Below are 25,319 nucleotides of genomic sequence, written 5' to 3'. Positions count from 1 at the left end.
AAAAGGGATTGTGAAAAAAGAGTGACAGTTTCAGTATTTGGAAGCTCTTGTTTTTAAAATAGACAAATTAAGAAATTATTTGTTTTATAATAGAATCTTCAGATTTTTGAAGAATTTTGGTGCTCTACTCCTGTGGTTAAACTTTTTTACTGTCCTGTTTTTGAAGAATTATATATTAGTAAATTTAGTTCATTCTGTGCTCATTATAAAATGAGTAATGAAGAACTTAAAATAAGGATGACTTTCCAGACTTTGCTTGACATACTTTTTTTATTTTAGCAACAGATCCTTATTGGACATAGTCAGAAGCTAGTAGTATTAAAAGAAAGATTAGCACTTACTAGAGCAGTCAGAGAGCTTTGGTACAAATCTTGATATAATCAAAAGGAGTGGAACAGCAATGTGGAATTTTAAAAAATTGGAGGTTTGGGAAGATAATGGAATAATGAATTTCCAGGCTTGTTAAGATGAGTGGACACTTAGACCAATGGACAGGAATACCTGGATGACTTGGAGAGGCTGTTTTCTAGCTCTGATTTTATTCATCATCACACAGCCTTATGATCTTTATTTGATTTTTCCAATTGACTTCTCTTTGGGATAGGGGACTAACTGATTGGCCATTGTGAATATCAGTCAGCTTGTAATATTTTTATTATGCTATTAAATTGACTTATGGGTACCGATGCATCTCATATGTACCATAAGCTAGTTTTAGGGCCTTTTCACTGCTAGATAAACTCTTCATTTGTGGTATTAGACCAACAGAGTATAGAAAACAAACCTTAAGGTATAGAGAACGTAACAATAATAGTAAAGTTTTTCCTGACAGTATATCTTTCATCTCCCATCCATAAACCTACTATATACTTATATCCCCAATAATATTGGAAAAGTTTTCAGTTACTCTTGATTTTTCCATTAGACATCTGTTCAACTTGCTTGTCTTTTGACTTAGCTTTTATCAAACCCAGTGTTATTTCTAACAATATTGAAGTAGTGGTTGAATTTATTCCTTTAATTATACTTAGCTATCTTTAGCCTGGAGTGAAACAACAATTCTCTTCTCTGGACAGTTTCCACTGTCCACTTTGGTTACTTCCAAATTATCTGCTGCTAAATTGGTTCTTTTGGGAGAAAACATTCAGTCTGTAGTGCACATTTATACAAAACAAATTGAACCCGAAGTTTTTAGTATATATTTTATTTTTCCTCACCACAGATTTTGCCCCAGAGTAGTTTCTTTATTAACTAGTCCCTTGATCTAAGATTAGAAAATTTCTTGCTGTTAGAATTCAAGAATGTCTTTTTTTTAAGTAATCTCTGCAGCTACTATGGGGCTCAAACTTGTGACCCCAAGATCAAGAGTCACATGCTCTACTGACTGAGCCAGGCAGGTGCCCCTCAATTCAGGAATGTCTTTTTTTTTTTAAAGATTTTTTTAAAAAAAATTTTATTTGGCAGAGAGAGAGAACACAAGCTAGGGGGAACGGCAGGCAGAGGGAGAGGAAGACTTCCCACTGAGCAGGGAGCCCAATGTAGGGCTCGATCCTAGGACCCTGGGATCATGACCTTGAGCCAAAGGCAGACACTTAACCGACTGAGCCACCCAGGTGTCCCACAGGAATGTCTTTTAAACTAGAATTCTTAGATACATTCCATATCAGTTAAAGAAAAAGTGATTCTGTTACCTTTATCAAATGATCGTTTTCTTTTTTCGTACTATTTTATTTTCTTATCAGAACCCAGTGAGCTGTACACCCTTGGAAGCAGTGGACTCTTGGTGGAAAAAATTGTTCTTGCTTCAGTGCTTGACAACCTTTTCTGCTGAAAGATACAAAATTACTGACCTGAGAAACAAAACACATATTTAGCTTATTAATATGCAGTTTTCTTCAATATCTTAAAATTCTACCAAGTGAGCTGCTCCAGAGGTGCTTTGATTTTTTTTTTTTGTCCTTTTTGTGCCCTATCCACATAGTTACTAGTTATAGGTATTCACTTACAGCACTTATGGCTGTGAGAGACTACATCTCTCTCTCAGGTCATACTGTTGTATTCAGTGCTATTACATATAAACAGTGTAGTTTGTGGCTTTCCACTTACATCCAGTTGGGTCAGAGGCTTCCCGTTTTATTTATGCAATTGTTTTTGGCCCACCATGCTATGATTGTGCTGTTTCAGCTCCCTGCATATAAGTAGATATTCCTTCATTATTTCTTTTACCTGCCCAGCCTCATAAGGCTTATGAAACTACATATTAATACCAAATAAGTAAATATTTTAAAACCTGTCAGATGACTTAAGATGACTTAATAAATCAAGTAATAAGTATATCTCCTGAATATAAGTAACAATTTGTCCTCCCGTGTTTAAGAATAGATAATTTATTAATTGAATAAATATTTATTGAGCATTATTTCTGATATCAGGTTTCTTTTTGTGGCTCCTCCTTTTTTCCTGTCAGCCCACCTTATTTTCACTTTCATCTCCTCTTTGACTGCTCTCTGATGTTATCAAAAGATACAATTTGTTACCATACAGAGGTATAGGGAGCCTATTTGAATTCTTTCCTGTATTACCTTTGTGTTTTCTTTCTGAATCCAATTGATTTCCTTTATTATGGCAAGCTAATTCCAGTATATATTTGAGACTTTTGTAAAAATGTTTATTCCTCATACTAACATAGTACCAGTTTTAACAGGGCTTAAAATGTCAGTTCCACATTTTAAATTTGAAGTTATTTAGCTATAGCAAGAAGGTCTTATTGTATTTATTGTTAGCAAAGAGGAAATAGATTCACTTCTACTTTTATAAGCCCTTTAATGATATTTCTGTAACATTCAAATTTTGTTATCATGATATGTCATCATAGTTCATTTTTTTTAAAGACTTTATTTATTTATTTGACAGAGAGAGATCACAAGTAGGCAGAGAGGCAGGCAGAGAGAGGGAGAAGCAGGCTCCCTGTGGAGCAGAGAGCCTGATGCGGGACTTGATCCCAGGACCCTGAGATCATGCCCTGAGCCGAAGGCAGAGGCTTAAACCACTAAGCCACCCAGGCGCCCCCATAGTTCATTTTTTAAAATAACTTTTAAATTTTACTTACTGTGAGGGGCACCTGGGTGGCTCAGTGGGTTAAGCCTCTGCCTTCATCTCGGGTCCTGATCCCAGGGTCCTGGGATCAAGCCCCGCATCGGGCTCTCTGCTCTGCAGGGAGCCTGCTTCCCCCTCCCCCTCTGTCTGGCTCTCTGCCTACTTGTGATCTCTCTTAAAAAAAAAAAAAGAAAGAAAAAAAATTTACTTACTGTGAAAATGATGAACAGAAAAGTGAAGGAGTTTCATGTTTCCTTTTTACATGTAAGTGAGGCTTAAATAAAAATTAATGATATCAAAAATTATAATATGATCGCTTCAGGAATTTTGACCCCTGAGAAGGAACTTCATTTCCTTAAATCATTGTGTTTTTTTCCCCTATAATACTCCTTACACAGTATGTTTTCAGAAAAGCCAGTTTCTTATCATCTTCCTTAACCATTTCTTGTATTTTCCACCCTTTCTATAAGAATGTGATCTTAAAAGGGTATCTATGCTGAAAATCTGAAATGAAAAGTAAGTTGAAATGAAGGTGATTTTGAATTCGGTCTCAAGCTCATGGCTTTAGATAACCCTTTTGTCTTTCGGGATTACCATTGTCTATCCAGTGTATGAATTATGGGTATCCACAGTATGATGATTCTGGTGATTTTGAAAGATGGTGTGTGTTTTCAGGATCTGTATTGAGACCTCCAGTGTTATTTTACTCTTGTGCAGCAAGAATGAGTTGATTTGAAATTCTTTAAAAGTGTGCCTCAGCCTCTAATAATATGCCTTTTTGATTTGGGCTCAACTTAAAAAAAGATACTTTTCAAACTTTATAGTGTAGCTAATGTAAAACTGAAGTCATATACTTTATAGCTGAATGGATTCATAATGCATGATTACACAACTTCAGAACCCATTTTGTTAAATGAAATGGTGACATTTTATGTACTATTAAGCCAACTAGAATAATTTTCTTGCTCTTAGCCATAACCTCTGTATCCTTATTGAAAAATTTTGGGGTTTATTGTAGAAGTTTTTGATAGGAGAGAATGTTTAGAAAGATATGTAGAAACAGGACCTTTTTGTCATTATTCCATCAGACAGATAAAACTCGTGAAATGGGAAAGTGGTTGAAATGCCTCAATTTGTGTTGTAATGCATTAAGTTATATTTATTTAGTAATAGTTTGATTGGAAAAAGTGAATTTTAAAATTATAGCCTTATTCCCATTTTTAAAAATACCTTACTGGTTATGAGAGCATATATGAGTATATGTGTGTATGAAATAAAACATTAACAACTGTACTTTTGGCTTTTCATGTTTTTGCCACCTTATATGTTTAAAGCAGCCAGAATGTAGTTCTGTATTTAGTACAATATGAACAGTTTTATTTCTGTTGATCTTTACTCAGTAAACTGAGACTTAAGCTAGAAAAATAGTTTGCTGAGCTTTGGGGTCAATAACCATAATATAAAACTACCCTGTATAACATAATGTGTTGTCCTGGGTTTCTTATATCTTGACAATTTCCTCCATTCCTTGCTGTATAAATCTACTTGAAATTGTGTAACTTTCCTCTCTCAAGGTGAACTAAATTTTTTCTTATATATGAACTACAGAAAATACAAGTAAGCAAAAAGAATGTAAAAAATTATCAGTGATTCCATCTACTCACAGCTACTTATTTTAACACTTTTGGGGGTATTACTTTCAGACCCATTTATTTGCATGTGTAAACTCATACACACATCACTTTTTTTTAACATGAAAAATAAGGTTTGTACTCTGCTTTTTTCACTTTAGATGTTTCTGTGTCACTACATGTATTTCTGAATGGCTATACTTTGTTGTATACATTCACTATAAGTTGTTTTTACAGTTCTCCATTATTGATCATTTAGGCTGTTTCCAAATTTTTCTTGTTAAAACAGCATGAGAATAAACATCCTATAACTAAATTTTTCATTCCTTTATTCAGTGGATACTTGTTGAGAGTACCTACTGTGTGTTAGCCACTGTATTGATACTGGGTTAAATGGTACAACAAAGTTACCACTCACAGAATTCTAACAGGAGAGCAGATATTAATCAAATAATCATACTTCTGCATATATAGTTTATAATCGAATTGGATGCTTTGGAAGGAGGAATACTCTCCTGTGAAAGAATACAGCCAAGGATCCTGACTGGGGTTAGGGAAGACCTCATTGAAGAAATGCTGCTTGAGCTGGCAGTTAACTATTTATTTGGAAGAGGTTGGAGAGTGAGTTGGTGTTGCACAGAAGGAGGTTATTCCAGGGTGTCTGGGTGGCTCAGTGGGTTAAAACCTCTGCCTTCGGCTCAGGTCATGATCCCAGGGTCGTGGGTTCAAGCCCCGCATGGGGCTCTCTGCTCAGCGGGGAGTCTGCTTCCCCCTCTCTCTGCCTGCCTCTCTGCCTGCTTGTAATCTCTCTCTGTCAAATAAATAAATAAAAATCTTTAAAAAAAAAAAAAGGAGACTATTCCAGACAGAATGAATGGTATAATGCAAATGCCCTATGACAGGAGGGTTTATCGCATATTTGAGGCACTAAGAGAAAAGAAAGCTAGTATGGCATGAACACTGAAAAGTGGTATAAAACATCGCTAGAGATGTAGTCAGGGATCAAGCCAAGCAGAGCCTCACAAGTAATGTTACGGACTTTGATCTTCATTTTAAGAGTGGTAGGATGCAATGGAAGGGTTTTAAACTATGAGTAATATCTGATTGCAGGGTTTACTAATTGAACAGGGAGCAGAGTGGATACAGAGAAATCATTTAGGAGGGCGTTGCAAGTATTTTAGGTGAGAGCTGACGATAGCTTTGATTAGGTTGATAGTGAAAATAGATTCAAGAAATTTTTATGAGATAAAATTGATTCAGTTTGGCTCATATTCTTAAGTATTTTTTAAAGCATAAGTTTCCAGAAATGGAATTCTTGACAGAAAGGGCAAATTATTTTAAAAGTTGGTGGTAGGTATCAAAATGCTTTCTGGATAGATTGTTTCAGTTTACTTTCCCATTAACTGTGTTAGAATGCCCATTTCAGTGCAACTTCACCAGCAATGACCATTAACTTTTGGGGGGGGTTTAAAATACCTATTCCAGAAAGTGTGTAGATAATTCAATTTTTTGAACGGAGATTATTTTGCCAACTATAATAACATAGTAGTTTTGGAATGTCTATGTGCTAATTTTATTTTGACTTTACCAAAGTATGGTTTTGATTCTTAATATTTTGCCTCTAAAAGCTGAAACTAAAACAAAAAGATTTCATGGGCATGTTGTCTCCAAAACTTGAGAGAAAGAAAAATGTAAGATGATTTAGGTCAGATTAAACGTGACTGGCAAATTGTGTTTTTGTTGAAATTTTTAATAATCCAACCTCTGTGCTTTATAATTAATACCAAGACTCCTACTTTCCTAAACATTGCATTAGAACTCTACTTTATCATGAGTTTTGATTGAGGGCTCCAAACTGTTTTAAATAAACATATTGATAAAGAGCCCAAAAGTATATAAAGATTTTGACCACAAAGATGGAAATATTGAAATGTTGATTAAATTTTGTGTAATGTACTGATAGCTTAATAGATGGGAAATAAATGTATAGTACATGTCCTCTTGCCCCTACTGAATAATTCTTTGACAATATGAGAATGGCTGTAGCTGGAAGTAAAAAATTAAGGGATATAAGTCATTTTTAAAAAGCATTTTATATAGTTTCTTTTTCTCCAGGATAGTTTGAGCTTGAAAGATACTGACCTTAGATTCAGAATAAAAATTATGTTTGCGAATATCTTTTCCCATATCATTTTGGTTTTTTGATGGTTTTCTTCATTGTGCAAAAGCTTTTTATTTTGGTGTAGTCCCAGTAGTGTAATTTTGCTTTTGTTTCCTTGCCGGAAGAGACATCTAGGAAAACGTTTCTGTGGCTAATGTCAAAGAAATTACTGCTGATATTTTCTTCTAGGAACTTTATGGTTTCCGGTCTCACATTTAGGTCTTTTATCGATTTTGAATTTATTTTTGTGTATGGTATAAGCAATTCAATTTCATTCTTTTGCATGTAACTGTCCAATTTTCCCAGCACCATTTGTTGAAGAGACTGGTTTTTTTTTTTTTTTCCCATTGTATATTCTTGCCTTCTTTGTCTTAGATTAATTCACCATAGAAGTGCGGGTTTATTTCTGGACCTCTGTTTTCTTTCATTGATTTATGTGTCTGTTTTTGTGCCAGTACCATACTATTTTAATTACTACTGCTTTGTAGTGTATCTTGAAATCTGGGATTATGATAACCTCCAGTTTTGGTCTTTTTTTTAGTTTTTATTTTAATTCCAGTTAGTTATCATGCAGTGTAATATTAGTTCCAAGTGTATAATATAGTGATTCAGCAATTGCACGTATCACCCAGTGCTCATCATGACAGGTACTTTCCCCGATACCCATCACATCTTTCATCCGTCTCCCTACTCCCTTCCCCTCTGGTAACCATTAGTTTGTTTTTTTCTAATTAAGAGTCTGTTTCTCTCTCTCTCTCTTTTTTTTATTTTCTCACATTTGTTTTGTTTCTTAAATTCCACATGAGTAAAATCATGTGGTATTAGTCTCTCTCTGACTGACTTACTTCACTTTCATTACACCCTCTAGCTCCATCAGTGTTATTTCAGATGGCAAGATTTCATTCTCTTTGTGGCTGAGTAATATTCTATTGTGTGTGTGTGTGTGTGTGTATATTTATATATATAAATTTATATATATATGGATAAAGAAGTAGTAACATGTGTGTGTGTATATAAATATATATGTATATGTATATATGTGTATATATATAAATAAATATGTGTATATAAATATATATGTATATGTATATATGTATACATATATATTTATATACACACACATGTGTGTATATATATAATGAATGATAAATGATATATATAAATGATAAATGATAAATGATACATAATGAATGGATAAAGAAGTAGTAACACATATGTGTGTATAAATATATATAAATATTTATATATATAAATATATTTATATATATTTATATATACATATATATGTATACATATATGTATATATAAATATATATATAAATATATTTATATATATATAAATATATTTATATATATTTATACACACATATGTGTATATATATTTATACACACATATATGTATACATATATATGTATATATAAAATATATATATATAAATATATTTATATATATTTATACACACATATGTGTTACTACTTCTTTATCCATTCATTAATCAGTGGACAGTTGGGCTGTTTTCATAATTTGGCTATTATAAAGAATGCTTCTATAAACATAGTGGTGCATATATCACTTTGAATTAGTGTTTTTGTATTCTTTGGGTAAATACCCAGTAGTGTGATTACTGGATCATAGGGTTCTTCTTCCTTTTCATGATTGCTTTAGCTATTCAGGGTCTTCTGTGATTCTGTACATATTTTAGGATTATTTGTTCTAGTTCTGTGAAAAACATTATAGGTATTTTGATAGGGATTGCATTAACACTGTATATTAATTATACTTGAATAAAAAAAGTTATGTTTGTAATGTTTGCAAATTTTTCTCAAATATGTACATAATTCTACATTATTAAAATGCAGTTATATTTGAAATGACATGTTACTTACTGCTTTGTTTTCTCTCTTTCAACAGTTAAAAGATGTTGATACTCGGAAAATCATAAAAGCAATGCTTTCTTATGTGTGGCCCAAAGACAGACCAGATCTACGAGCTAGAGTTGGCATTTCCTTGGGATTTTTGGGAGGTGCAAAGGTAAGAATAGGAGAAATTATGCATTGTTTGTTGCATAACTAAGAAATAGTATGGCGTTTTCTAATAACGAAACTTGAGCTGATAAAAGCTACTTTGGGGGGAGCATTATTAACTTTAAGGACCCTTATTTATATAACTCTTTTATGCAGTCAGAAATTATATGGTAATGCCCAGTTTATCTGTGGATCAGATTTAAGAGCCTCAACTTAATGGAATTCACTCCTGAAACCGGTGTAAGATACAGGATCATTAGTTGTAACAAAGCCTTAAGAACTTTATAAAACAATCTCCTCAGAACCCTGTTGGCTCTTTCTTAATGCATATTTCTCATAAGCTTGGTTTTCAGCTCCCAGTAAATTGAAAAGAGAATGAAGACTCATTTAGGCACACTGATAGCCATAAGTGGTAAACAACAATGTGAAGGGGAAAAAAAAAACAAAACAGGAAGACTTAAAAAAAAATGCCCACCAAAGCTGGGCTTTTTTAAAAAATTTATTTATTTTATTTTTTTATAAACATATAATGTATTATTAGCCACAGGGGTACAGGTCTGTGAATCGCCAGGTTTACACACTTCACAGCACTCACCATAGCACATACCCTCCCCAATGTCCAAAACTCCACCCCCCTCTCCCGACCCCCCTCCCCCCAGCAACCCTCAGTTTGTTTTGTGAGATTAAGAGTTTCTTATGGTTTATCTCCCTCCTGATCCCATCTTGTTTCATTTATTCTTTTCCTACCCCCCAAACCCCCCACATTGCATCTCCACTTCCTCATATCAGGGAGATCATATGAGAGTTGTCTTTCTCTGATTGACTTATTTCACTAAGCATAATACCCTCTAGTTCCATCCACGTCGTCGCAAATGGCAAGATTTCATTTCTTTTGATGGCTGCATAGTATTCCATTGTGTATATGTACCACTTCTTCTTTATCCATTCATCTGTTGATGGACATCTAGGTTCTTTCCATAGTTTGGCTATTGTGGACATTGCTGCTATAAACATTCGGGTGCACGTGCCCCTTCGGATCACTACGTTTGTATCTTTAGGATAAATACCCAGTAGTGCAATTGCTGGGTCATAGGGTAGCTCTATTTTCAACTTTTTGAGGAAGCTCCATGCTGTTTTCCAGAGTGGTTGCACCAAGCTGGGCATATTTGTACCACTTAGAATAGGGGTCCTCTATATCTTTTTTTTGTTTTAAGATTTTATTTATTTGAGAGAGAGAGCATGAGAGGAGAGAGGTCAGCAGGAGAAGCAGTTCCCTGCTGAGCAGGGAGCCTGATGTGGGACTTGAACCCAGGACTCCAGGATCATGACCTGAGCCAAAGGCAGTTGTTTAAGCAACTGAGCCACCCAGGTGCCCAGGGGTCCTCTATACCTTAACAGCCTCTTCAGTTTATCTCTGTAATGTGTGTAGGACATTTTAATAAGGCAGTTATAACAACTCTGAACTTGCAAGGAAAAAAGCATTATTTTCAATTTATTCAGATTTTAAAGTCAGTTAAGTATATATCTTTAGGTACAATATGTAGTCATGGTACATGTGTAGTCTTTGGAGTCAGAATTCCTGGGCTCTGGCACTTACTAACATTTTAACATTGGGCAAATTACTTAGTCTTTGTGCCTCAGTTTCCCAAGTTGCAAAATAAGATAAAATACTGTTGTTACAAGGATTAAATAAATTAACATACAGAAGGCTTGAAACAGTGTTTGGCATGTAGTAAAACAAGTGTTAAAATAAAAATAAATTAATTTAGATTTCCAACAAAAATTGGTAAGAATAAAAAGTCTACTGAAAAGTACAAATGAGGTTTGATTACCACTCTTCTGTGTAAGGGTTAATTTATTGTTTTAGAACCCAGGTCATTATCACTTATTTCTTCTTTATGTCATGTATGTTGCCTTTTATTTACTCATTCTTTTCCATACTCTAAAAACATGTATTAAGTACTTGTCATAGGGGTGCCTGGGTGGCTCAGTGGGTTAAGCCTCTGCCTTTGGCTCAGGACATGATCTCAGGGTCCTGGGATCGAGCCCCCCATCAGGCTCTCTGCTCATCGGGGAACCTGCTTCCCCCTCTCTCTGCCTGCCTCTCAGCCTTCTTGTGATCTCTTTCTCTGTCAAATAAGTAAATAAAATCTTAAAAAAAAAAGAACCTGTCATACAAAGGACTGTTCTTGGCCCTGCAGAGTATTCAAACATAAATAAAGCATATTTCTTCTCTTAAATCATATGGGATAAGACAAGTTATATTTTATTGCTGTAATGCAAAATAGGTCATAAATGATGTAAAAGTACCATTCACATATTGGGTGATTTCAAAGGAAAAAACCACCAAGATGGGGAATCTGGAAAGGTTTCACAGAGGAGGTGATGTCTGAGATAGTCTTGGATTGAGGTGGGATTGTAATAAGTATAGGAGTAACATGGACAGGATGAGAGAGGACATATAGTGTGTGTGGAGTAGTAAATAGTCCAGCTTTGCTCTAGTGAGGGGGTAATATTTCAGAGAAACTAGAAGTAACCTTGGAAAGATAGATATAACTCCTAATGAGAAATACTTTAACTGTGAAACAAAAATTTAATTATGTTGGGACTAGGAAGATTTATTTTGAATAGAAGAGTAGTAAGGTTAGAGCTGTACCTTAGGAAATTAATCTGATCCTGTTGTATAAGATGGATTATGGTGGTAAGAGAACTAAAATAGGGATACCATTTATTTTCATTTCGTGTATTCATTTAGCAAATATTTACTGACCAGTTATGAGGCTGATGTAATAATCTGGATTAGAAGTAATAGCACTTTGTACTGGACTAGTGGTAGAAATGGTAATATGGAGGAAAAAGATGCCAGAGATACTGTGAGGTGAGAGAAGTAGAATCAACAAGACTTAGAAATGGATCAGATATGAGAAGTAAAAGAGAAATAGAATTCAAAGTTGATGCCAAGGATAAGAGAAGAAAAATGCTTTTCACAGGAGTATGTGGGAAGATGAAAATTTTGGTTTGGGGCAAGTCAAGTTTGAGATACTAATGGAATGTTGAGACAGAATATTTAGCTGATAATGTAAAATGCAAGACAAGTTTAGGAAGGAACCCCAGGCTAGAGAGATTAAGAGGTAATGGGGGGCTGGGGGAAGAGGTAGAACAATGCAAATTAGTTCATCAAGGAATAGAGCAGAAATAGAAGATGACTGCAGACAAAACTTGTGATAAATTGTGCTCCTGTAGGGTAATAAACAGTAATGGAAACAGGAAAGGAGTGATTGGAGAGGAGTAGAATAATTCAGTCCAACTTGTTCATTGTCTTTTCTTCTTTCTCATGTATTGGTTCTGTTGAGTACCTCTCCCAATGAACCAGACCCCTTCCCTTGAAGAAGACTAAATCAAGATACTAAACAAAAGACCAAGAATTCATACTTTATTCTCTTTGTTTAAGCTGAACATAGAGGATAATATTATAAATCTAATTTTGGTAGCTAATGTTGAAATTCTTTTTAACTCTTACATTTTTAGCACTGTACTGGTTGCTGAATTATCTTTTACCTACAAATTACTTAAGGATAAAGATTATAATGAGCTCTTGTGCAAGGCAGAATTAGTAAATTGGCCTTTATTCTTTATTAGCTGAATGAAAGTACTTTGCTGACAAGTTAAAGGCAGATTGTTTTCTGGACTTTCTTTTGAATTGAAGAGAACAGGTTAGAACATGATTAATTAAGTCAGTCAAAGGGAGGAGTGTTAAATAATGACATTTGTATTAGATTTTATTTTTGCAGTGAATTTCAGTTGTTCAAAGTACAGACTTCTCTTGCTTGGTGACAGGTCAATGTCAGGTATAAAAACTAGGTCAAGGTAACTTTCTTATTAACTAAAATATTTTTAGAGGGCTAATATTTGATTCTTCTCTCAATAAATACTGAACACTGATAGAATGGATAGTGATGTACTAACCTCATATAAGCTAATGACAAGAAAATAGAAATGAATATAGAAAAATCAGTCCTTACAAAGTATGTTTGATTCCTTTTGAGTCAGGAAAAGAAATAAATTACCTGATGTTATAATGATTGCATGCTTGTACTTTCAGAACATATTAAAAAAAAAAACCAGTTTACTTTTCACTAGATAGGAACTAGACCATAGAATAACTTTTGGAATATACAGTAGTAGCATTTAACCATTCCTAACATCATTTTTCTAGCTTTTCTTCTGTCCTCAGTTTAAAGTGATTATTACTCTCCCAATCTTTAAAACCTGGTCATTGTTTAATTTTGGTAGTATTGTTGGCATGATTTATACTTGCTATGTAAAGATAGATGGTTATCCATTTCATTCTTCAGCTTCCTCAGTTTAAAAGTGATTATTACTCTCCCAATCTTAAAAACCTGGTCATTGTTTCATTTTGGTAGTATTGTAGGTGTGATTTATACTTGGTATGCAAAGATGGATTGTTATCCCTTTCATTTGTTGGCTTTCTATTATTTTTTCCAACTTACATGCTTTGGCATGTAAGTACTTTGGACCAGTCTATTCCTCTTTATACTCTGGTCTTCCCTGCCTCCTCCACATACTTGTGGGAATCTTAGGAGAGGGTTCAGGAATCTTCTCAGCTATAAATGAATGCCACCCAGCCATCTGAGCAGTATGTGGTGGTTTCATAGCAAGGCCAGAAGCATCCATGAAGGAGAAGGAAGATAGAAAGAGAGAAATGTCAAGTGAGAAGAAGAAAAAGAGAGGATTTCATGCTTAACATATGGGGCCATAGCATACCATCTGCTCACTTGTCTATTAATGCCCTTTTCATTCTGAAGGTCTTAAGGCTATCATTGTCTCCAGTAAAGATTTTTTAAGATAAAATGTATTATGTAAAGATGCCTTGCAGCCCAGAGAAGGCCAAGAAGGATGGGTTGGTATTTCTTCTGAGTTGCAGAAATTCTATTTTTAATATGTTGGAGATATATTTGGGGGGTTCTGCTGCCGAGAGAGACAGAGATAGAGACAAACAGAGATAGAACACTATTTGCCTTCATTCCTTAATCCCTACAAATCATATGCAGTGCCTTTTCTTACCATCCACACATACATCCTAGGAGTATCACGTTATCATTCATCTGGGGATTTTGAGATCTAAGGATTTTTTTAAATTTAACCTTTCTATTAGTATTTCACATATAGCTGTGCCAGGATTTAAGGAAAATATAAAACATATTAACTAAAGTCATCTGTTTTCATAAAGTAAGTGTTCCTTTTAATGTTATAAAAAGTCAGTTATATGGTTTCACTTACTTGTGGAGCATAAGGAATAACATGGAGGACATTGGGAAAAGGAGAGGAGAAGGGAGTTTGGGTAAACTGGAGGGGGAGACGAACCATGAGAGACTGTGGACCCTGAGAAACAAACAGGATTTTGGAGGGGTGGGGGTTGGGGAGCCTGGTGGTGGGTATTAAGGAGGGCACATACTGCATGGAGCACTGGGTGTGATGCATAAACAATGAATCTTGGAACACTGAAAAAATAAAATAAAGTTTAAAAAAATAAAAAAATGCAAGAGGCTAGGGAAAAAAAGTTTATTCATATTCTCTAATCAGCACCACCTTTGGAACCACTTTGTTGACAGAAAACTTGGGGAGCACAGAACATTAAAGTATCAAGTACAAAAAGATATCTCAGTTGAAAACCTGTTTCAAATGAAAATAAGCTTCATTTAAAATTATAAAATAATTTCAAGGGAGAGGGCATTTTATAAAAAATATAATTGATATCCCTTTTCTTTAAGAATGCATCTATTATGTAAAGTATGGAATAATAAATGTGTTGTAGTCCATTTACACTGTTATAAAAAACTCTGTAAACTACGTGGTTCATAGATGGCTGTCTTTTTGTTGTAATCTACATGATGTAAGAGGTAAGAAGGGTCTTTGGGGACTTTTTTATAAGGGTACTAATTCCATAAGGGCCTGATCACCTCTTAAAGGCCCCACTTCCAGTATCATCACTCTGGGGGTTAAGACTCAACATGTGAATTTGGCAGGGGGACATTCAGATCATAGAAATATGTATTGAGCAACATTTGTTGAGTGACTGTTAGGTACAAGATACTATTCTAGGCAGCTGGGAATACAAAAATGAATAAAATGTGGGCCTTGCCCTCCCTCCTGGAGTTGCAGTGTACTGGAGAAAAATACACAAATAGTGATTATGATAATAATAATTATTATGTATGTATATTATGTATGTGTTATATGTATGTATATTATATATACATACATATATGTATATATAACATAATTATATATGTTACATACATTTCTAAATATATATAACATAAATATGCAAAGGGAATCACAAATGAAGGTATATGGGAGTTCCAGCAATTGGGCATTTGAGGAAGGCTCCATGGAAGAGCTAGAGATTTCCAGTAACTACTGTCTTACCATATGTAACTTTAAAAGATTCATGCACTTTTTGCTTAACTTTGATTCTTTAAAAATTTTCTGAGAAACACTTTTTAGAATGAAACAATGCTTCCTAAAGCCTTTAGTTGAGAACTATTATTTATATCCTGGAGTATCTTTTTATAAGTAAAAGACTTTATATTTTAGAGAAGTTTTAGGCTTACCAAAAATAAATAGTAAGGACAGAGAATTCCTATATATCCCCCCTGAACCCCACTCAATTTCTTCTATTACTAACATCTTGCATTAATATGGTACAGTTGTTACAATTGATGAACCGATTATTTAAAAATACATTATTCTTATTAGCTAAGTTCATAGTATACGTTAGGATTCACTCCTTGTGTTGGGCACTTATTACAGGTTTGGGGAAATGCATAGTGTCATGTACCCACCATAAAGTATCACTGCCCTAAAAATCCAATGTATTCCACTTATTCATTTCTCCATCCTCCCAGATCCCTAAAAAACCATTGATCATTTTACTATCTCTATTGTTTTGCCCATTTCCATAATGTCATATAGTTGGAATCGTACAGAATGTAGCTCTTACAGACTGGCTTTTTTCACTTAACAATATACATTTCAGAGTCATTTGTGTCTTTTTTTATGACTTGATAGTTTATTTCTTTTTATTGCTGAAAAACATTCCATTATGTGGACATACCGTATAGTGTGTATATCCACTGACCTTTTGAAAGACATTTTGGTTGCTTCCAGATTTTGTCATAAAGTAAAGCTGCACTAAACCTTTGTGTCCGAGATTTTTGTGTGATACAAGTTTTCAACTCATTTGGGTAATTACTAAAGAATGCAATTGCTAGATTATATGTTAAGACTATGTTTAGTTTGTGAGAAACTCCCAAACTGTCTTCCAAAGTGACTGCACCATTCTGCATTCCCACCAGCATTGCATAAGAGAGTTTCTGTTGCCCCATATCCTTGTCAGTATTTGGTGTTATCAATGTTCTGGATTTTATAATCTTTCAAATGGGTGTGTAATGCTATCTCATTTTTGTTCTAATTTGATGCTGCCTAATGACATATGATATTGTGCACGTTTTCATATGCTTACTGATCATCTGTATATCTTGCTTGATGAGATACCTGTTAAATCTTTTGCCCATTTTTAAATTGGGTTATTTATTTTCTTATTGTTGAGTTTTAAGAGTTCTTTGTATATTTTCAATACCAGTCCTTTATCAGATAATTTTTTTGCAAATATTTTCATTCAGTCTGTGGCTTCTATTTTCCTTCTTTAACAGTGTCTTTACAGAAGTTTTAAATTTAATGTAGTTCAACTTATCAGTGCTTCATGGATTGTGCCTTTAGTGTTATAGCTAATGTCACTGCCAAACCAGAGGTCATCAGATTTTATTTATGTTCTAGAAGTTTTATAGCTTTGTGCTTTACATTTAGGACTATGATCCATTTGGAGTTAATTTTTGTGAAAGGCTTTTGTCTTGTTTTTTTTTTCCACTTTCAGTTGCTCTCACCACTTTTTTTATAATTGTTTTTATTTTTTTATAAACATATAATGTATTATTAGCCCCAGGGGTACAGGTCTGTGAATTGCCAGGTTTACACACTTCACAGCACTCATCATAGCACATACCCTCCCCAATGTCCATATCCCCACCACCCTCTCCCTCCCCGCCTCCCCCCAGCAACCCTCAATTTGTTTTGTGAGATTAAGAGTTTCTTATGGTTTGTCTCCCTCCCGACCCCATCTTTGTTTTCATTTTCCTATCCCCCAAAACCCCCATGTTGCATCTCTACTTCCTCATATCAGGGAGATCATATGATAGTTGTCTTTCTCTGATTGACTTATTTCGCTAAGCATAATACCCTCTAGTTCCATCCACGTCATCGCAAATGGCAAGATTTCATTTCTTTTGATGGCTGCATAGTATTCCCTTGTGTATATGTATGTATGTGTGTGTGTGTATTTATATATATATATATATATATATATATATATATCTCACCTCTTCTTTATCCATTCATCTGTTGATGGACATCTAGGTTCTTTCCATAGTTTGGCTATTGTGGACATTGCTGCTATAAACATTCGGGTGCACATGCCCCTTCAGATCACTACGTTTGTATCTTTAGGATAAATACCCAGTAGTGCAATTGCTGGGTCATAGGGTAGCTCTATTTTCAACTTTTTGAGGAAGCTCCATGCTGTTTTCCAGAGTGGTTGCACTAGCTTCTAACACCACTTTTTGAAAAGACTATTTTCCCCCTACTTGGTTGCCTCTCCTCCTTTTTGTTAAACATCACTTGAATATATTCGTGTATATTTTTCTATTTCTGGACTCTGTTCTGTTCTATTGGTCTATTTATTCTTTTGCCAGGGCCACACCGTCTTGACTATTGCAGCTTTGTGGTAAGTCTTGCAGTCAGGTAGTATCAGCCCTCTGACATTGGTTTTCCAATATTGTGTTTGATATTCTGGGTCTTTTGTTTTTCTCTATAATACTTAGAATTGGTTTGTCCATATCTACCAAATAGCTGGGATTTTGATTGGGACTACATTGAATATTTAGAGCAAGTTTACGAACAACTGACATCTTGACAATATTGAGTCATTCCATCCATGAACATGGAATCTATTCATTAAGTTCCTTTTTGATTTCTTTCATCAGAGTATTATAGTTTTCCTCATATAGATCTTGAACATGCTTTGTTAGATTTATACCTAATTATATCATTTTGGGTACAAATTTAAGTGGTCTTATTTTTTTTTTTATTTCAAATCATGTATTGTTCACTGGAGATAAATAGGAAAGCAGTTGACTTTTGTATATTAACCTCATATCCTGCAACCTTGCTAGAGTTGCTTATTAGTTTCAGGAGGGGTTTTTGTTGTTGTTGTTGTTGTTGTTGTTGTTGTCAGTTCTTTGGGATTTTCTACATAGCTAATCATATCATCTGCAAAAATAGTTTTATTTCTTCTTTCCTAACATGTGTGTCTTCTCTTTCCTTTTCTTATTGCATTACCTAGGACTTCCAGTACCATGTTGAACAAAAGCGACAAGAGAGGGCATTTTGCTTTGTTCCCAGATTTAGGGGTAAAGCATCTAGTTTCTCATCATTTAGTATGTTGTTAGCTATAGGGTTTTTTTGTAGGTGTCTTTAATCACGTTGAAGAAGTTTCTTTCTTTTTTAATTTTTTTATTGTTATGTTAGTCATTAGTTTTTGATGTAGTGTTCCAAGATTCATTACCTGTAACACCCACTACTCCATGCAATATATGCCCTCCTTAATAGCCATCACTGGGCTAACCCATCCCCCTCTCCCCTCTAAAACCCTCAGTTTGTTTCTTGGAATCCATATTCTCATGGTTTGTCTACCCATCTGATTCCCCCCTGATAATTGACTTTCCTGCTTGACTTATTTCACGGAGCATAATCTCCTCCAGTTCCGTCCATGTTGATGCAAAAGGTGGGCATTCATCCTTTCTGATGGCTGAGTGATATTCCATTGTATATATGGACCACATCTTTATCCATTCATCTGTTGAAGGGCATTTCAGCTCTTTCCACAGTTTGGCTATTGTGGATGTTGCTGCTGTGAACATTGCGGTGCTTATGGCCCTTCTTTTCACTACATCTGTATTTTTGGAGTAAATACCCAGTAGTACAATTGCTAGGTCATAGAGTAGCTCTATTTTTAATTTTTTGAGGAACTTCCACACTGTTTTCCAAAGTGGCTGTACCACCTTGCATTCCCACCAACAATGTAAGAGGTTTCCCCTTTCTCCACATCCTCTCCAACATTTGTTGTTTCTTGCCTTTTCAATTTTTGCCATTCTGACTGGTATAAGGTGGTATCTCAATGTGGTTTTGATTTGAATTTCCCTGATGGCTAGTGGTGGTGAACATTTTTTCATGTGTCTGACACTACAGACAAAGAGCTGATATCCAAGATCTATAAAGAAGTTTCCTTCTATTTTGTTCCCAGTTTGCTGAGAGTTTGTTTTTTTTTTAAATCATGAATAGGTGTTGGATTTTGTCTAGTGTTTTTTTCCCTCTGTTTATATCATGGGATATTTTTTCTTTAGCCTGTTGATGTGATGGGTTACATTAATTGATTTTCCAATATTGAACCAGCTATGCATACCTGGAGTGAATTCCACTTGGTCATGTTATATATTTATTTTTATATAATATTGGATTTGACTTGGTAATATTTTGGTGAGAATTTTTTATCTGTAATCATGAGAGATAGTGGTCTAGAGTTTTCCTTTCTTACAACGTCTGCCTGGTTTTGGTATTAGTGTAGTGTTGGCCTCCTACAATGAGTTCAAAAATTTTCCTTCTGTCTCTGTTTTCTGGAAGGAAAAGTATTTACAGATTGTCTGAATATATTGTCTACTTTTCTTTTCTCCTTGTTTTGCCTTGCTAATCATATCTCCCTTTAGTGCTCTTGTCCGTTATGTTCTTTTTCTCCTTCTGATCTTTTTGAGACTAGAGAGATGAACAAACAAAATTCTCTTTTACCTCTTCCTGTATATTGGGCCCTTCTTGGCAGCACGAGTTATAGAGTCCTTAATTATCAGAGACTGCTGGAAAGGGATTAATTATTGAGAAATTTAGGTATTAAAAGGGTCTGGAAGAATTGCGTTCTTCAGATGACTTAGACAATACTTTCATGACCAAGAAGGGAAAAGTCACTTTAAAATCTAGAATTTGAGATCCTCAGCAAACTGATCATATGGACCAGTAAATTTGGCATCATATAGATATAGCATACTTTTGGTTGTCCTTGATGGTGATTGTACTTTTTCCTTAATTCCATTATTTAATTAATGTCCCAAGCTGTGCATTTCCAAGTTAAAGTTAAACAGATTCAATTTCTTAATTATATACCAGTCCTAAAAATTCAAGAATTTAGATTATTTATACATGTGATTTAAACTTCTGATCTAGGAAAGAAAAAAATTGTGTAATAAGTCCTTTTATTTATCTTGTACTTAAATTAATGGGCACATGGCAGTTATAGATGAAACATAACTTCTGTCCCATGATTATAATCCAGTAAAAACAGTTTCATAATTTTTAGAAAACAACAACGGGATTAAATTCCATACTGAGTCAATTTTGATTGAAATACATTAACATCTAGCCTTATTTTTAGACCTCTCCAGCCTCTAGGGAGCCAGGTCTGGTGTGGCCTGAGACACTGGCTTTATTTTTTAAATTTTGCTTTTAATATACATGCAGTAAAGTGTACTCTTATGATTTTTTTTTAAATTAAATTTTTTATTTATTTTCAGCGTAACAGTATTCATTGTTTTTTCACCACACCCAGTGCTCCATGCAATCTGTGCCCTCCCTAATACCCACCACCTGGTTCCCCCACCCTCCCACCCCGCCCCTTCAAAACCCTCAGGTTGTTTTTCAGAGTCCATAGTCTCTCATGGTTCACCTCCCCTTCCAATTTCCCTCAACTCCCTTCTCCTCTCCATCTACCCTTGTCCTCTATATTATTTGTTATGCTCCACCAATGAATATATTCATGTAATTACTGCCACAGTCAGGATACAGAAATGTCTTACCACACCAAAAATCTCTATTGTGTAACCCCTTTGTGGATATAACCTCTTCAGACCCCTAACTGCTGGATACTACTGATTTGTCCTCTATCATTATAGTTTTGTCATTTTGAGAATACCATGTAAATAGAATCATAACCGTTTGAGCTGGCTCCTCTCACACAACATAATGCCTTTGTCATTCATCCAATTCATTTAGTCTATCAATAGTTCATTTTTCTTTTTATTGCTGAGGTATATTCTGTAGTATGGATGTACTATATTTACCTACTGGTAGACATTTGGTTTCTTTCCACCTTTTGGCAATTATAACTAGAGTGACTGTAAACACTTAAGTATGGGTGTTTGTATGAACCTGAGTTTTCATTTCTCTAAGATAAATATCTAAGAGTGGAATTTCTAGGTCATGGTTAGTGTATTTTTAACTCTATAAGAAACCACTGGACTGTTTTCCAGAATGGTTATTTTTGTCTTCCTAACAGCAGTGATGAGAGTTCCAGTTGCTTTACTTCTTTGCCAACACATGATAATGTCAAGCATTTAGTGATGTCTTGTGGTTTCAATATACATTTTCCTAATGGCTAATTATATTGAATATCCTTGCATGTGCTTAGTTGCCAGCCACCTATGCACTTTGGTGAAGTGTCTGTTCAAGTTTTGTCCATTTTTAGTTAGGCTTTTGTTTTTACTATTCAGTGAGTTATTTATGCATTCTGGATATGAGACCTTTCTCAGATACGTAATTTGCAAAAATTTTCTCCCATCTGTAGCTTTTTAAAAAATTCCCTTAATAGTGTTTTATATAGAACAAGAGTTTTTAATTTTGATGGGTTCCAGTTTATCATTTTTTTCCTTTATGGATTATGTTTTAGTTATTACGTCTAAGAACTTTTTGCCTAACTCAAGATCATTATGATTTTCTCCTGAGTTTTCTTCTAAAAGTTATATATTTACCTTTTACATTTATATTTATGCTCCATTTTGAGTTAATTATTGTATCCAGTTTAGTTGAAGGTTCATTGTTTTGTCCAGTTGTTCCTAACATAAGCACTATACTCTCCTAGTTGAATTTCCTTTGTATCCTATTGCTGTTGTAAAAACTTTTCACACTTGATAGCTTAAAACCACACATATATATTATTTTGTAAAGTTCAGAAGTCCAAAATTAGGTCTCCTGGGTCAGAATAAAAACATTTGTCAGGGCTGTGTTCCCTCCAGAAGCTCTTGGGGGAAAACCCATTTCCTTGCCTTTTCTATCTGCATGCCTTGACTTGTGGCTGCCCCTCCCTCCATCTTAAAGCCTGCAGCATCTTCAGTCTCTCTGACTCTAACTTATGGCCTCTATAGTCATATCTTTTGTCTTGACTTTGGATCCCCCCCCACCTCCCTCTTATTATAAGATTTATAAGAACCCTTTTGATTACATTTGGCCCACCCAGGTAATTCACAATACTCTTCCCAGCTCATATTCTTTAGTTTAATCATATGCAAAGTTTGTCTTGCTATGTAAGGTATCATCTTCACAGGTTCTGGAGATTAGTACCTTAGTACATGGAGATTTTAGGGAGCCATTATTCTCTCTACGTGTGTGTGTGTGTGTGTGTGTGTGTGTGTGTGTGTGTGTGTGTGTATTTTTCTGGACTTCATTCTTGTCTGTTGATCTATATGTATCTGTCTCTCCATTCATCCACACCACATTGACTTTATTGAGATAGATAGTTTGATTCTTTCAGAGTTTTTCTTTTTAAAATTTTTTTTGGCTATTCTGGTTTCTTTGTCCATATAATTTTAGAATGATCTTGTCTATAGCTACAAAGAAGCCATATAGGATTTTTAAATAGATTTTTATTAAATCTCTAGAGCAACTGGGAGAATTGACATCCCTGCTACATTGAGTGTTCCAGTCAGTGAACATAGAATATCTCTTCACTTACTTAGGTCTTGTTTATTTCATCTGCACTTGTAGCTTTATCATATAGACACTGAACATGTTTGATTAGACCATTGGTTTCCAACCAGGGGTGGTTTTGCCTTTCAGAGGACATTTGGCACTATCTGGAGACATTTTTGATGGTTACAGTTGGGGATGAGGGTGCCACTAGCATATAGTAGGTAGATGTTAAGGACACTGCTAAACATCCTAAAATATACGGAATGTCTCTTCTCATAAGAAAGAATTATCTAACACAGAATGTAGTGCTGAAGGTTGAGAAATCGTGGGTTAGGTTTGTACTTAAGGAGTTCTTTGGTGGAGGGTTATTTTAATTTTTTTAAAGATTTTATTTATTTATTTGAAAGTGAGAGAGCGCAAACAGGGGGAGGGGCAGAGGAAGAGGAAGCAGCAGACTCCCCACTGAGCAGGGATCCTGATGTGGAACTCAGTCTCAGGATCCTAGGATCATGACCTGAGCTGAGGGCAGATGCTTAACTGAGCCACCCAGGCACTGGGGTATTGTAATTTTTTTAAATGTTGGTTCATTACTAATATATTGATACATTAATAATTATTTGCTTATGTTGGTTATAATTTGTTGATAATTATATTTATAATTCTTGATAAATTTGGAGTTTGGCCTACCATTTTATTATTTGTTTTATGCCAGTTTCCTCTTTCATTACTCCGTTTCACCTTTCCTGCCATCTTTTGTGTTATTTAAGCATGTTTTACTATCCCATTTTACTTTATCTATTGTGCCTTTTAGTCTATGTATTCCTATAATTTTTTTGTAGTTGCTCTAGGAATTACAATATTGATACTGAACTTTTCATAGCTTCCTTAGAATCAGTGTTTTACCATGTCAAGTGAAATGTAAAAGCATTACTACTCTTTAAGTCCCTTTACCTTCCCCTTTATATTTATAGGTTATCTTATGTATTACATCTGTATACATTGAAAACCCCATTAGTCAATGATTTAACTTTTGCTTTTGTCCATTGAACATATTTTAAAGAACTTAAGAGAATAGGCTACTATATTTGCACAGATATTTACTATTTCTGTTGCTTTTCCTTCATTTCTGACGTTCCAGGTTTCCATCTGCTACCATTTCCCATGTGTATGAAGAGTTTCCGTTAGCAGTTCTTTTAGAGGAGGTCTGCCAGTCACTAATTTTTAGTTTTCCTTAACCTGAAAGGGTCTTGATATTCCTTTCATTCCTGAAGGCTAATTTTGCTGATTACAGGATTCTAAGTTGACAGTTCTTTACTTTTACCACTTGAAAAATGTGCCACTTCCTGCTGGCCTCCCTGGAAATCTGGTTTCTTCAAATTGTTTTCCCCTTATACATAATGTATTGTTTCTATCTGGCTGCTTTTAAGATTTTTAAATTTGTCTTTAGCTTTTGGAATGTTAATTATAATGTGTCTTGGTGTAATTTTTTGGGGGTTTTCCCTAATCAGGGGGTTGCTTATCTTCTTGAATCTGTAAGTTTATGTCTTTTGCCAGATTTGGGGAATTTTTAGTCATTATTTATTGGAATACTCTTTCCAGCCTCAGATTTTCTCTCCTTATCTTCTGAGACTCTAAAGAGGAGTGATAGATCTTTATTTTATAGTCCCATAGATCCCAGAATCTTGTACCCTCTCCCCCCTTTTTAGTGTTTTCTCTCTGTTTTTCATACTCAATAAATTTTATTGTTCTGTTTTCAAGTTGACTGATTCTTTCCTTTGTCCTCTCCATTCTGCTTAGAGCCCATACATTCAGATTTTTTTAAATCAATCATTATATTTTTTTGGTTCTGGATTTTTTGTTTGGTTCTTCTTTATGTCCTCTTTATCTGCTGAGACATTCTATTTTTTGTTGTTTGAAGCATGTTCATAAATGCTCCTTGAAGCACTTTTGTGATGGCTATTCTGAAAACCTCATCAGGTGTTTCTAACATTTGTGTGTGTTGATTGTATTCTTTTTTTTTATTTTTTTTTTAGATTTTATTTATTTATTTGACAGACAGAGATCACAAGTAGAGAGGCAGGCAGAGAGAGAGAGAGGGGAAAGCAGGCTCCCCGCCGAGCAGAGAGCCCGATGCGGGGCTCAATCCCAGGACCCTGGGATCATGACCCGAGCCGAAGGCAGAGGCTTAACCCACTGAGCCACCCAGGCGCCCCTGATTGTATTCTTTTATTTCAAGTTGATGTCTTAGTAGTCCTTGGTATACTAAGTGACTTTTTATTGAAACCTTGGATATTTTGAGTATTATGGTACGAGACTCTGGCTTTTTAAAAAATCTTTTGTTTAGCAGACCTCCTATGATACTGCTCCAGTGGGGATGGGCTGCTGCCTCATTACTTCAGGTGGGGTTAAAAGTCTAGGTTCTCACCTTGGCCTCCATTGGCTCCTAAAGGAAGGGACTCCTCATGGCTGCTAGGTGGGGT

At 34.9% G+C, this 25,319-nt stretch overlaps 1 protein-coding gene across 3 annotated transcripts in view; it reads left to right on the top strand.

Moving 5' to 3' along the window:
* ABCB7 (ATP binding cassette subfamily B member 7) overlaps positions 1–25,319 on the top strand; it is a 149,322-nt gene that overhangs the window by 78,092 nt on the left and 45,911 nt on the right. For all 3 annotated transcript variants that reach the window (XM_080794831.1, XM_080794833.1, XM_080794832.1), the window contains one exon: positions 8,801–8,920. In XM_080794831.1, the coding sequence (XP_080650957.1) occupies positions 8,801–8,920 (120 nt within the window). The remainder of the gene's footprint in view (positions 1–8,800; positions 8,921–25,319) is intronic.

The sequence above is a fragment of the Martes martes genome, assembly GCF_963455335.1.
Source record: "Martes martes genome assembly, chromosome: X".
NCBI lineage: Eukaryota > Metazoa > Chordata > Mammalia > Carnivora > Mustelidae > Martes > Martes martes.
This window is presented reverse-complemented; position numbering and strand designations above follow the sequence as displayed.